The 14,881-nt window shown below is 40.5% G+C and overlaps 1 protein-coding gene across 5 annotated transcripts in view; it reads right to left on the reverse strand.

Annotated features, from left to right (window-relative positions):
- Nucleotides 1–12,178, reverse strand: part of LOC138757450 (gamma-aminobutyric acid receptor subunit beta-1-like) — a 136,907-nt gene extending 124,729 nt beyond the window's left edge. Inside the window, exons 1-2 of one of the 5 annotated variants that reach the window (XM_069924740.1) lie at nucleotides 12,106–12,178; nucleotides 11,243–11,463 (exon numbers count right to left, since the gene is read on the reverse strand). In XM_069924740.1, coding sequence (XP_069780841.1) covers nucleotides 11,243–11,448 — 206 coding nt within the window. In that variant the 5' untranslated portion in view covers nucleotides 11,449–11,463; nucleotides 12,106–12,178. The other 4 variants (XM_069924739.1, XM_069924738.1, XM_069924741.1 and 1 more) reach the window with 4 other exon arrangements.
- Nucleotides 12,179–14,881: the final 2,703 nt, after the last annotated feature.

The raw sequence follows: 14,881 nt of genomic DNA on the forward strand, positions 1-14,881 counted from the left end.
AAGAGGTGGTCACAACTCCCCTTTTCCTTTTGTAAAGGAACTGAAACTCATGACTTTCACAATACTTTCAGAACCCAGATGTGGGTCAATCAAAAATAACCATCACAATGTTCATGATCCAAATGCAGTACTTCTCCTGCTTCCAATACCCAAATACGGGTTAGCCAAAGTGACCTTTCCTTTGGTCACAGTGGGATTTAATAATTCCCCTTCAAAATGACCAGGGATCACAGTGGGGATTAAAACTTTCCCTGACAGGGAGGAACAACAAATGGTTTACTAACACACAGAGCCACTCCAGCACAATGGTTCTTCAGACAGCTGCTGCTTGAAAGTGCCCTTCCTTAAAATGTTGTTGTTCCTTTTAATGATTCACTCACATGTCTCTCCACATCTGTGCCTGGATAAAAGCAACAAATACTCCTTTGCTTTCTCCAGAGGATAAACTTTGGGAACAGTCTGTACCTGATTGTTATCGACTCAGTTCTCTCCATAGTTGTGAATGGTCGCAGCTTATCCTCGCTCTCAATTTGTTAACTCTTCAAGTGACAGTCACTCTAAAAATGAAATGGGAGCTCATAATTGTACTGAAACTGTGTGCCTTCTGATTTACTGTCAAAATTATGTTTTTGAACTGTTCAAATCTATAACTGGTTGTTGAAAGCTAATGAATTCCCTTTTAATGAGATTGTGCTGGGTACACTCTAGGGAGTTTGCAAAGTTATTCTGATATTCAACAAGTAATTGGCCAAGCAATGTTTCCAGCTGAGCTTTGAATATTCCTGTAACATTTCTTTCTTTTGAGCTTCCTTAACTTTTATGATTGATCTGTTGGCTGATCCACTTGAAATCAAAACTATTGCATTTCACAAGTCACCTACCCTTGAAATTCAATATTATCATTGCTGAGTCCCCAGCATCAATTATATCGGGGGTACACCGCTGACTAAGACATCGTGGTTACACAGCCATTATCTATTCCTTGCATAATGCTAACTATGCCTACAAGTCTTGTCTAGTGAGTCTTGATGTGGTCCATTGCCTATAGCTTTGTTTTCAATGCGGCTTTATTCATAATGGCACCATCTTGACTGACATTATTTACATGGTCCACTCACAAGCACACAATTTTTCTCCTGCCTGTCTGGGTTCTTTCTCAAATTGACTCATTCGGCACATGATCTGGGCTTGTGTTAGGTCTGCCTTGTTCATGAATGAGTGAGACAAACACCAGACTGAGTCGAAATCAGGGTTCTTTGTTCTTTATTACCGGATTGTAACACTTGCAACTAACCATGTTAGTCGGAGAATGCATTCTGCCGTTATCAGCAAAATGGTGATTTTTTATACCCTTGGATACGTGCTTAGAACATCATCATATCATTACTTGTCCAATGACTAAAACTGTTGCTATCCTTTCCCTGCTAGCTTCCTGCCTCTCAATCCATCAATGTCTCTCTTATCTTGTAAGTACAAGGATGCATTCACATCTTGTTACAGCCCTGTACAGGGTAACTCCTTACACATTCCCATCTCATGATGTTTTACCTTACACTTGCAACAGACCAAATTTGTACTTGAAACTTAAAACATAGCATTTGCTGGAAGACACATAAAGAGAATCTTTGACCTGAAGTGTTAACGCTGTTTCTTTTTCCACAGATGCTTCTTAGCCCATTGAGTGTTTTTAACAGTTTCTGTTTTTATTTCAGATTTAAATCTGTCCTGATGCAAGTGTGGGAATGTACCCAGTGATCCCGTGTAAATGTCCTTGAATATGTCATCATATCCTGACAACAATATGCTAAGCTGTGACTTACTTTGAAATGTCACTGCTGAGAACATTCTTCCAACGTAGCTTGGGCTGTGTTAGCCAGTCCTTTGTCATTTTAGTCATCCTGAGTTCAATATTTCGTACAATGATGGTAGTTATACATATATTTGTTGTCCATTGTCTTGCAGCATATGGTCCATTTGCCTAAATATCCAAAACCTCTTGAAAGGCTTCCATCACTTTTTAGTGCTCTCCGTCAACAGAGTGCAACTGAATTTATTGGTGTTAGTGTCTCAACACTTGATTAAACAGCCTGTGCAGTAACGATTCACATGCCAATATATTGGTTCTTATTCAATACCTTAACTGGAGTCTCCCCCATTTACTTTCGTTACTGCTTGTGGCAGAGATCTGTTCAGTCCTATTTTCTCACTGTCTGAATGAGGCTTCCATCTGTGAATTCCTTCTTTCTGTTGACATTTCAAATTGCTGCGGAAATTGATTTTGTTGCTTGTCTTAGTCTTGGGTTGGCAGGCCATCAAATTCTGACCTTTGCTTCACCTATTGAAACATTTTGGTGTCTAAACTGAGGAGTTTTAGGTTTTCCTTGCTAATCATCTATCTTATGGCTTATCATGCACCCACACCATATTTTGATGCCAAATTCAACATGTCCATTGTATTGAAATGAATATGGAAATCTTCCCAAGATTTATGAGCTACAAAGCTCTGTGACATTTTCAAGCTTTGCCACAGTGGTGATGGCCTCCACTTTTTCCTTCACTGGTTAAGTGCCATTGATATTAACCTTCAATCCGGGGTGCTACCCTTTGCAAAGGTATGAATTTATTATGGTGCAACTTCATTTCATAACATTTTGTTCTTTCAGCTAATATTCTTTTCACTTTTGCCACATGGCTGCGGGATTGTTAATCTGAGAAAAGATGCTCGTTGGTGACATTTAAAGGAATGACAGAGGCAGGTAAGTTTGTGTTTGAGTGTAGAGGACATCAGTGTAAATTGCTAGCATTACAGATAGATGTCAAAGAATTAAAGACACCTGAGCATGTCGAGCAGCTTGATACAGCAGAGTTTAGCAAAATAAATCACCTACCTGACTATAACCTATAGATTTATCATTTTCTTTGGCTATCACATTTAAAACATAGACCATAGAACATTACAACAGAGTATAGGCCTTTCATTTCATGATGTTGTGCCGACCTATATATATATCTACCAAAAAAAAAACTAAACCCTCCCTACCTCATAACCCTCATTTTTTCTTTCATCCATGTGTCTGTCTAAGAGTGTCTTAAATACCTCTATTGTTCCAGCCTCCACCACCAACCCTGACAATGCATTCTAGGCACCCACAACTCTTGGTGTAAAAAAAAACTTACCCCTGATGTCTCCCTAAACTTTCCTCCCTTCACTTTGAACAGATGTCCTCTGGTGTTTGCTACTCCTGCCTTGGGAAAAAGGTGCAGGCTGTCCACCCAATCTATGCTCGTCATAATCTTGTAGACCTTTATTAACTCACGTTCATCCTTCTTCACCCCAAAGAGAAATCCCTACCTCTAATAACTTTGTATCATATGACATAGTTTTCAATCCAGGAAACATCCTGGTAAATCTCTTCTGCACCCTCTCCATAGCTTCCACATCTGTCCTGTAATGAGGTGGCCAGAAATGAACACAATATTCCAAGTGTGATCTTACCAGAGATTTATAGAGCTACAACATTACCTCACAATTCCTGAACTCAATTCCCTGACTAATAAAGCACAACATTCTTTACTTATCCTATCAACCTACACAGCTATCTTCAGAGATCTATGGATTTGGACCCCAAAGTTCCTCTGTTCATCCACACTGTTAAGTATCCTACCATTAACCATCTACTCTGCCTTAATAAATTTCTTGACTAGAAATCCTATTTGGCTCTATGAAATGAATCAGCTAGGTGATTAATTATAATGTAATGATTTGACATTTGCTTGAGTTCCAGTATAAGCAGGGCCAAAGGGCATGTTGTATGCTATATGACTCTATGACTTGATAACTAGGGATTGAACAGAAGAGTAGGAACTGAAATATTTGTAAGTACAATTTAAGACTAGGATATAAACTGATAATTACACTTTCATTATTTTCAAGTGAATCTATCAAAATTAAGGAGAAATCTTCTGGAATCTTGGTGCTGAACTCTAAACGAATTCTGAATAATCTTGGTATTTAAATCAGCCAACTGCAAAGTGATGAATCAGACTCCTCAACGAGAGCACCCAGCAGGATTTGAAACATAAGCTCTAGTTGGGAGCGAATGTGAAGGAGGTGGAAGAGCTAGTAGTTAAAGGGAGAATTGAAGAGCCTTATTAAATGATGTTACAATTTGGTCATGTTGTCATATTGGCAGCTGAAGAGTGTTCCATGAATAAGTTCTTACAGTAGAATAATGATTATTTGATGCTTTAATAAATGAAATTATTATGGTCTATCAGCCTGAAGAATACAGGCTTTGAAGCTGCAGCTTGTTAACCTGACTAGGAGAGTTATCACTGTTAGTCTTTGACATTATGTGGATTCACAGGGTTGGAAATGGTGCAGATTTATAGCTGTGAAATGAATAAGTGCTCTTGATTAACACTTTAATACAATTTGGCTTTTCTAATAAATGCATATTGTTTTTTTTAAAAGGAATGACTATCTTGCAAGTGATTTACTGATAGATGTTTCTTGTCATGGGATTCTACATTACGGTTTAATGATTAATTGATTGAAATAGTTTAAAAATGTTTTGTTTTTTAATGGATAATTAATGTCAAAAAACCTCAGAGCGATGGTCTTATCATGGGTTGTTCTAAAAAATTAGTGATGGATATGTATGAAAACTGCAGCATCTATATAACTACATTTCTGAGTTAGTTCAGTTGGGAATGACTGTAATCAGTTTTTTAACTTTAGCCTTTAAAAAGCAAAATGTCTTAGAAAATAGTAGAGCTGATTAGAGAAATAGGCAGCCTATTAAAACAAATAGGGCCTAGTGGGAAGGTTTAAAGATGCCTTATCATTTCCTATTATTAAATTCTCCAAACCATAGACTGTTCTTTCAGGACAAGTAGGTGATCAAGAGCCTCCATAACTTTGAAGGCCATTGGCCACTCTGCCCCCATTACATGTGGAAAGATTGACTGTGGTTAAAATAATTGTAGCTTCATCCTGAAAATGAAATCACCTACTGGTAGTTCACATTGATTGTTATTATATCCCAATGTTCTCTTTTTCATTATTTGAATAAAGCTTGAATTGAACTTTGATGTTAATGTAAGCCATTTACTGCAATCTGCTACCAAATCACACAGCAGAATTCAGTTATGAAGCTCTCTCTGGCCTTCATCACTCTGAGATTTGCAAGTCTGTTTGTTAAGATTAGCATTTGGAAATTGAAACTCTTGGTTTTTCAAAAACTTCTACAAAGAAATTGACTGAGAATTATTTCATTGAAACCCAAATCTCTTTGTATGATTAGGCATAACTGGAAATACTGAGAAAAATCAACCTAATTCAACTGGGTGATAACATCAACGAACATCAATAAATTATATATATAAATTTTCTTCAAAAATAAAAGGCTCAAAAATAACTTTGACTTAACTTTAAAAACTGTTTCCTTTGAAAACTATGGTACAATATTTCTGTTTAATGGAGCTATTATTCCAAGGAACAAAGGTGAACGCTATCTTTATTTCAGCATGCCAAACAATTTATCACCATTACTCGACTCCCTGGCAGAGCCTGGGAGAGCAACTGAATATGATGAAATATTTAGTCTCAGGCCAAGAGATCAGATGGCGTCATGAATGCCACATCAAACAGAAGTGACTAAATTCTGTAAAACAAGGGGAGTTAGACCACGGTCTAAGTATCCATGCAACATCTAAATATCTATCATTGCTCTGAAATATCAACACAGTCATCACAAGGATTCATATATCTCCAATGTACATTCATTCACTTCATGTTGAATTGTACACACTTATCTATTTACACTACCTGTACAACTAAGTACATTGACCAAAATTAAAGAAATATCATAAGACAGGAGCAGAAATAGACAATCCTGCCCTAATATCTACCCTAATATTTATTCATGATCTTATCCATTTTCCCACTCTGCCACACTGTCCGACCTTTTCCATAGAACCACAGAACATTACAACACAGAAACAACTCCTTTTGGCCCTTCTAGTCTGTGCTGAACCATTTTTCCTGGCCTCGTCCGACTGACCTGTACCCAGTCCATAGCCCTCCATAACTCTCCCATCCATGTACCTGTCCAGATTCTTCTTAAATGTTAAAATTGAGCCTGCATTCAGCACTTCATCTGACAGCTCGTTCCACACTCCTGCCTCTCTCTGTGTGAAGATGTTCACCCTAAACATTTTCCCTTTCACTCTTAACCCATGTCCTCTGGTTTGTATCTCACCTACCTCAGAGGAAAAAGCCCTCATAATTTTAAATACCTCCATTAAATCTCCCCTCATTCTTCTACGCTCCAAGGAATAAAGTCTAACCCTGTTTAACTTTTCCCTGTAACTCAGTTCTGGTCTGTGCTGCCTGAGCACAGTGGTGATATTTTCCCTGGCGAGTATTGGCAGTCCTTCTCCTTTCATCCCACCCCCCTCCCTCCATTCTCTCACATCTAAAACAATGGAAGCCCAGAACATTGAGCTGCCAGTCCTGCCCCTCCTGCAGCCAAGTTTCAATCATGGCCACAATGCCAATATATGATCTAAGCTCGCCTGCCTTTTCGACAATATTCCTTGCATTGAAATAGATGCACTTTAGAAAATTTCCACCACACACAACCTGTTGACTTCCAACAGGGCATGTAATTTTCACATCATGTTTTTCCTTCTCCACTCCTCTATTTGCTTTGGCACTCTGGTTCCCCCCCACCCCCCTGAAAATCTAATTTAAATCCACTGGAGCAGCACTAGCTAACCTTCCCACAAGGATATTAGTCCCCTTCTCGTTCAGATGCAAACCGTCGCATCAGAAGAGGTCCCACCTTCCCTGGAACAGAGCCCAGTGACCCGGAAACCTGAAGCCTGCCCCTATGCACATTGTCTTTAGCTACGTGTTAAGTTGCACCATCCTATTGCTAACATCACTAGCCCATGGCACAGTTGGTATTCCTGAAATCACTATCTCGAGGTCCTGTACTTCAACCTAATGCCTAACTACTTGAACTCTTCTTGAAGGACCTCCTCACCTTTCCTACCCACATCATTGATCCCTACATGGACCACAACATCTGGATCATTATTCTCCCTCCTAAGAATGCTGTGAACTTGATCTGAGCTATCTCACACCCTGGCATCAGCAAGGGAACATATCATCTGGGATACTCGATCTCTTCCACAGACCTCTTATCTGTCCCCCTAACTATGGAATCCCCTATCACTACAGCTCTTCTCCTCCCTTCCCATCTTAGCCACAGGTTCAGACTCTGTGCCAGAGACCTGATCACTGTGGCTTGGCCCAGGTAGGTTTCACTACCCCCAACAGTATCCAAAATAATTTATTGTACTTGTTACTGAGGGGAAAAGCCACAGGGGTGCCCTGCATTGCCTTTCTGTTCCCTTTCCCTCCCCTGACTGTCACCATCTACCCTCCTCCTGCCTCCTTGGTGTGAATGTTCCTGTAACTCAATGGTCCACAATCTTTTTCTTTCTACTCGTATACCAATTTAAGCATTCTGTAAGCCATAGGTGCTCTGTGATTAGTAAGGGATTTCTTAAGTTGGTATATGAGTGGAAAGAAAAAGTTTGTAAACTGTTTTAATCGTACCTAATTGACTCGTTATGTGCATGGTTTCAAAACTCCAAAGGAAATGGGCCAATGACAATTTTTCTCAGCAAAGTATTTCAGTAACAATTGGGTCTAGAGCAATGATTCTTAACCTTCCCTTCCCACTCACCTATTACCTTAAGCAATCCCTTATTAATCACAGAGCACCTACGGCATAGGGATTACTTGAAGTGGTAAGTGAGTGGAAAGAAAAAGTTTGAGAACCACTGCTGTAACTCTTTTCTATCACCTCCTCTACCTCCTGAATAATCCAGAGTTCTTCCAACTCCAGCTCCAATTCCTTAACTCAGCTTGTCAGGAGCTGCAGCTGGATGCACTTCTCTCAGATGAAGTTGTCAGGGATACTGCTGGCTTCCCTGACAACTCACATTTTGCAAGGGGAACATCCCCCTACCTTGGTTGCCATTCTCACTGTTTATGATGAGAGGAACAAAATATCTGATATCTAAAACCTGCCCCTACCTGTGTCTAAAACCTGTCCCTACCTGTGTCTAACTGCTGAATCCTTTTTGTTCCTTGAAAAGAGTGGCCATTTCTTACTTCAACTCTTCCTCTTCCTTGCCTCTTTCCTGTTCTCACCGAAGCCTGTTGAGCCAAAGCCTTATCATTCTGAGTCCCCTCTGACTCAGTCCACTCTGATGATGACCACTCCCTCAATGACTACCCCTCTACGCAGTCCCTTACTTTTATAGTAATACTCAGCTTCTTCCACCAATCAGCCTTATAACTAATCACTATAACTTTTGATGCCCTGGCTAATCAAGAACCTATGTATCTCTTTCTTAAATATATCCCATGACCTGTCCTCCACAACTGCCTGTGGCAACAAATTCCACAGATTTACCACCCTTTTGCTGACTCTCCCTCCAGAGGATTCAGATTTCATATGTATTGTCAGAGTACATACTGACAACATACTGATTCTTTTTTCCTGTGGGTGCAGCAGAATTACCAATTATTGGTAGAACAAAAAAAGTACATAGTGTGAACATGTAAACAAATAAAGAACTGTAAACATATAATGAATGCAAATAAAATAACTGTTCAATACAGAGAGAATAAAAAATAAAATCAATAAAGTGCACAAGAGTCCTTAAATGAGTATCTGATTGAGTTTGTTATTGAGGAAGGTAGCAGCTGTTCCTGAACCTAGATGTATGAGTCTTGTGACACCTATAGCTCTTTCCTGATGGCAGCAGCGAGAACAGAATGTGTGCTGGGTGGTGTGGATTCTTGATTGCTGCTTCTCTTTGATGGCAGCATTCTTTGTAGATGTTCTTGATAGTGGGAAGGGTTTTGCCTGTGATGTCATGGGGTGTGTCGACGACCTATTGGAGGGCTTTATGCGCAGAATTATTGGTGTCCCCATACCACACCGTGATGCAGCTGGTTAGCACATTTTCCATCACAAATCTGTAGAAATTTGCCAGTGTCATACCAAACCTCTGCAATCTCCTGAGGACGTAGAGGCACTAAGTGATTTCTTCACGATGTCATTGGTGTGTTGGGTCCAGGAAGGATCCTCCAAGATAATGACTCCCAAGAACTTAAATTTGCTTTCTTCATTTCTGCATTTACTCTGTCCACACCTTTCAACATTTGAAATGTTTCAATGAGATCCCCTCTCAATCTCCTAAATTCCAATGAATATAGGTCAAGAGCTGTCAGACCTCATCATATGATAATCCCTTCATTCTCAGATTTATCCTAGTGAACTTTCTTTGAACCCTCTCCAAAGTCAGCACATCTTTTCTTTACTGAGGACCCCAAAACTGCTCACAATACACTAAGTGAGGTCTCACCAGCGCCTTATAAAGCCTGAACATCTATTCTTCTTCAAATGAGTGTAAACATTGCTTTCTTCACTACTGCCTCAACATGCAATTTTACCTTCAGGCTATCCTGCAAGGGGAGATAGGTCTCTTAGTTTGTGGGTATTTCAAATATTTTCCCCATTTAAAAAATAGTCTGCCTGTTTATTTTTTCTACCAAACTGCATGTCCGTAAACTTTCCAACATTATACTTCATTTGCCACTTCTCTGCCTATTCTCCTAATCTGTCTCAATCCTTCTGCAACCTCCGTGTTACCTCTCCACAACCGGCTCCTCCACCTACTTTTGGAACATTTGCAAACTTGGCCACAAAGACATTCATTCGATAATCCAAATCATTAATATCCAACATAAAAAGAAAGAGCCCCAGTACTGACCCCTTAAATATAGTTATTAAAAGCTGGAATTGAATAAAATGAAGCAAGATTTTCGCCCTCCATGTCTCACGTACCACTGAGGGGGATCGGATGCTTTCCCAAGGCTGGCGATAGGGCCAACTGTACTTTGCCTGCTGATCCAGCTGAAGAATTGATTTAGCACCAGCTTGGGAGGGCATTCATGCTCTCTTACAAGCAGTAATTGAAAGAAAGTGATCTGGGAAATCAGGATCCCCAAGCTACGTGACCTTGGTTTCAGCGTCTCTCTCTGCAATTGGATCCATGACTTTCTTTCCCATGGGCCACAATGAGTGAAGATTGGTGACAGCTCCTCCTCCGTGCTCATTCTCAATACCAGGGCCCTGCCAGGCTGCGCACTCAGTCTTCTACTGCACTCTCTGTACAACCATGACTATGTGGAAACTCCATCTATTAATTTTGCAGATGATCCCAATGTCCTCCGAATGACAAAGCCAAGTAGAGAAAGAGATTGAGGGACTAGTGGTTTGGTCCCAATACAACAACCTCTCCCTCAATGTCAGCAAGACCAAAGAGCTAGTAAAATACTTTAGGAGGAAGGGCAATGCTTACTCCTTGGTCAATGTCAAAGTTACTGAGGTGGATATAGTAGATAGCTTTAAATTCCTCTCTGTAAATGCCTAGAGTGAATTGTCCTGGTCCACCCATGTTGATGCAGTGGCCATGTAAGCACAACAGTGTCTCCACTTCCTCAGGAGCCTGGGGAAATTTGGCATATCACCAACATCCCTCAACAACTTCTGTGCCAAGCTATGCCATTAAAAACATCCTCTCGGGTTGTACCACTTTGTGATTCAGGAACTACCCTCCCAAGTTTGCAAGAAACTGCAGAGGGTTGTGAACATATCTCAGGTCACACACGCCCCCTGTCCCTGCCTTCGATTCTATCTCCAACAGCCACTACCTTGGAAAAGCAGCCAACATACTAGACGACTGATCCCACGTTCACCATACTTTCTTCAACTCCTTCCTGTCAGGAAGAAGTGTCACAAGTAAAATATTACACATGACAAAATTCAAGAACAGTTTCTTTCCTGCTGTCATCAAACTCTTGCATAACCCCAAATCATTGAATTACATTGCCTTTGCTTTGTGCCATCTGATCTCTGTAACTCTGCATTTTTGTAGTTTTGTACTATGCATGAGGAGTCTACCAGTCTGCTTGAAAAAAACAATGCCATCTTTGTACATGTGACAATTCACTTGAACTTTAACTTGAAATGCAGGAGAAAGATAATTTAAAGTACGTCTTATTAAGACATATTGGCATGGCAGAACATAAGTATATAGCCTTTTCTCCCAGCCCCTATCAATAAAATATGTAAGTATGTTTCATACAAACCTCAAACTATAGAGGACTGTACCATCTGGGTGCAGGCGAATCATACGATTCTTCACTGTAACACCATGTACAAATGACTTCTTATCATTGATGAAATAGGTGTCGGGAACCCAAAGCTGATCAGCCACCCTGTTGTCTAAAGTGAGGTTCAGGGGTATTCCAGAGTAAGATAGCCTTTTGTCTCTCCAGGACTGCTGGAAGTACATTGTCAGGGTGTAATCCTGGAAGAAAAAGAAAATATTTTTATGTTTAACTCATGAAAAGGAAGGCTTTTTAGTACATCTCTCTCATCATTACATGACAGTTATAGTGTGTACTTGGAAAGGTCAATTCCATATTACTTCTATTATAATTTTGAGCAGTCAGGGGTTACTCTAGCCACATTCATTGCATATGTATAATTAGATAGTGACATGCTGATTGTGGATCTTTTGTACTGCTGAAGTGCATTTTCACATTTTAAGTTAGCACAAAGCATGTCGCAAAATATTCCCTTCATTCAGAGCACATGGTGGACCGAATGTATCAAGGGATTCATTAATAGTTCCTACAACAGTATAATGGATAGATGTTATTTTCCTGGACCTAAAGAACCTGTTACCTTTGTTGTCATTTCAAGCATACCGATGAAGTTCCTCATCTCAAAATTCCATGGCCCTGGACTAACTTCAGAGATGCGCTTAAATGTATGGACAATGAATGAAGGTGGAACCATGCTCATTAGAATTGTAGTAGCTCAGCAGTAAGGGAAAGAAAGCTGAGTGGTAAAGATACCAAGTAGCTACAAGAATTCATGGAAGTGTACATTCACATCAGAAGTAAGGAAAAGGGAAGGAAAACTAATTAAAGACGTGGCAACTCACTTACAAGTGAAGCAGACGTACTGTGGAAAATTGAGGAAATTGACCTGCATCCAAGACAGGTTTTTATCTGAGCTGATGACATCACTGATAATGTCACTTCCTGTTCTTGTGACAGAAGTAGTGATGTATATAAGCCTAGCATGCAAGCCTGGAGGAGTCAGTCTCGCACTAGACTCCACAGCTTGTATGTTGGCTTCCCTGCTTATACATTGATTTGGTAATGTGTACAGTGATCCCACAACATGTACATCAATGTCTAACATTACCTCAGTATAGAATACTTCACTACAGCAACTCACTATTGCAGCTCTGTTCTTTTTGGTCTAAATTTTCTACTCTTATCTTTCTTAATCTTCCTATCATTTTTTGGCTATTTATAATAAATTCCGAAAGGAATTCCTGACCAATAACAACAGCAACAACATTGTGATATGAACATTGTAAATTGTTCCTCTACATTTCATAGCTGTTTTAATGTGCACAAGGCACGTAAAAAGGTATTCGGGAAGATGAGTAAAATATTGCACAAATAAAGATATTTCAGGAAGTCTTAAAGAAGGAATCAAATTCAACAGTTGAAGACAAAGGGGTTGAAAAAGGAGAGACTCCGTGATAGCAGTTGATTGGGCAATCAAGCTCAACAGTTGAATATAAAGGTGGGAATGGTCATCGTCTGTGTCAGAGTGGTAATGCTTTGGCTCAACAGGCTTCGGTGAGAACAGGTAAGAGGTGAGGATAGGCGGAGTTGAACTCAGAAAGGGCCACCCTATTTGAGAAACAGAAAGGATTCAGCAGGTATGCACAGGTAAAGGCAGGTTTGGCAGTGGGAATGGCAGCCAAGGCAGGCGAATGCTCCTCTGGCAAAATGTGGGTCATCAGGGAAGCCAGCAGTATCCCTATCAACTTCATGTGAGAGAAGTGCATCCAGTTCCAGCTCCTGACAAGCTGAGTTAAGGAATTGGAGTTGGAGTTGGATGAACTCCAGATCATTTGGGAGGCAAAGAAGATGATAAACAGGAGTTAAAGGGACACTTAAATACTTAGGAGGCAGGAGGAGGGTAGATGGGTGACAGTCAGGAGAGGGAAAGGGAACAGACTGGCAGATCAGGGCACCCCTTTGGCCATTCCACTCAGTAACAAGTGGATAATTTTGAAGGAAACCTATCAGGGACAAGTCACAGAGATCATGTCTCTGGCACAGAGTCTGGTCCTGTGGCTAAGAAGGGAAGGTAGGAGAAGAGGCGAGCTGTAATGATAGGGGATTCCATAGTTAGGGGGACAGATAAGAGATTCTGTGGAAGAGATCGGGTATTCCATATGGTATGTTGCCTCCCTGATGCCAGAGTCTGAGAAATCTCAGATCAAGTTCATGGCATCCATGTAGGGACGAATGATGTGGGTAGGAATGGTGAAGAGGCCCTGTAAGGCGAATTCAGGGAGTTAAGCATGAGGTTGAAGGACAGGACCCCCAGGGTTGTGATCTCAGGATTGCTACCCATGCCATGTGCTATTGAGGTTAGAAATAAGAGGATAATGCAGCTTCTCATGTAGCTAAACACTTGGTGCAGGAGGGAGGACCTCAGGTTTCTTGATCATTGGGGTCTCTTCCAGGGAATGTGGGATCTGTTCCTATGGGATGGTTTGCATCTGAACTGGAAGGGGACTAATATCTTTGCAGGAAGGTTTACTAGTGCAGCTCTGGTGGGTATAAACTATATTTGCAGGGGAAATTGAATCAGAGGGCCAGACCAGATAGAGGAAAAGATGATGTGAAAATTGCATGTACCGTTAGAAATCAATGTATTGAATGGGGGGGAAATGTTCTCCAGTGCATCTATTTCAATGCAAGGAGTAATGTAGGAAATGCAGATGATCTTCGAGTGTGGTTTGGCACATGAATTCGCACAGTGACTAGTGGTGTGCCTCAGAAATCGGTGCTGGGACCACTGTTGTTTGTCATCCATATCAATGATCTGGATGATAATGTGGTAAATTAAATCTGCAAGTTTGCAGATGACACTCAGATTAGAGGTGCTGTGGACAGTGAAGAAGGCTTTTAAAGCTTGCAGAAGGATCTGGACCAGCTGGACATATGAAATATGGGCTGAAAAATGGTAGATGGAATTTAATGCAGACAAGCGTGAGGCATTGCATTTTGGAAGGACAAATCAAGAAAGGACGTACACAGTAAATGGTAGGGCACAGAGGAATGTGGTAGAACAGAGATCTGGGAATACAGATACATAGTTCCCTAAAAGTGGTGTCACAGGTGCATAGGGTTGTAAAGAAAGCTTTTGGCATATTGACCTTCATAAATCAAAGTATTGACATAGGAGTTGGGATGCTATGTTAAAATTATATAAGATATTGGTGAAGCCAAATTTGGAGTATTGTGTGCAGATTTTACCACCTAATTACAGGAAAGATATCAATAAGATAGAAAGACTGCAGAGAAGATTTACTAGGATGTTGCCCAGATTTCAGGAACTGTGAGTTACAGGGCAAGGTCAAACAGGTTAGGACTTAATTCCCCGAACCATAGAAGAATAAGGAGACATTTGATAGAGTTACAGGTTGTACCTCTCTTATTCATCGCTCTGTGGTCTGGCAATTCCCATGGTCTGGCATGTTTGAATCTGCTGCCATTAGTACAAACTCCTTACAGATAGCGAGGGACTTGAACCACAGTCCCAATATCTGGCGCTAACCACTACACTAACTATGCCACACCACATTATTATTTCTTGTTTTAAGCTTTGTTCTAATTTTGATAAGT

Source organism: Narcine bancroftii, chromosome 3 (genome assembly GCF_036971445.1).
Source record: "Narcine bancroftii isolate sNarBan1 chromosome 3, sNarBan1.hap1, whole genome shotgun sequence".
Lineage (NCBI taxonomy): Eukaryota > Metazoa > Chordata > Chondrichthyes > Torpediniformes > Narcinidae > Narcine > Narcine bancroftii.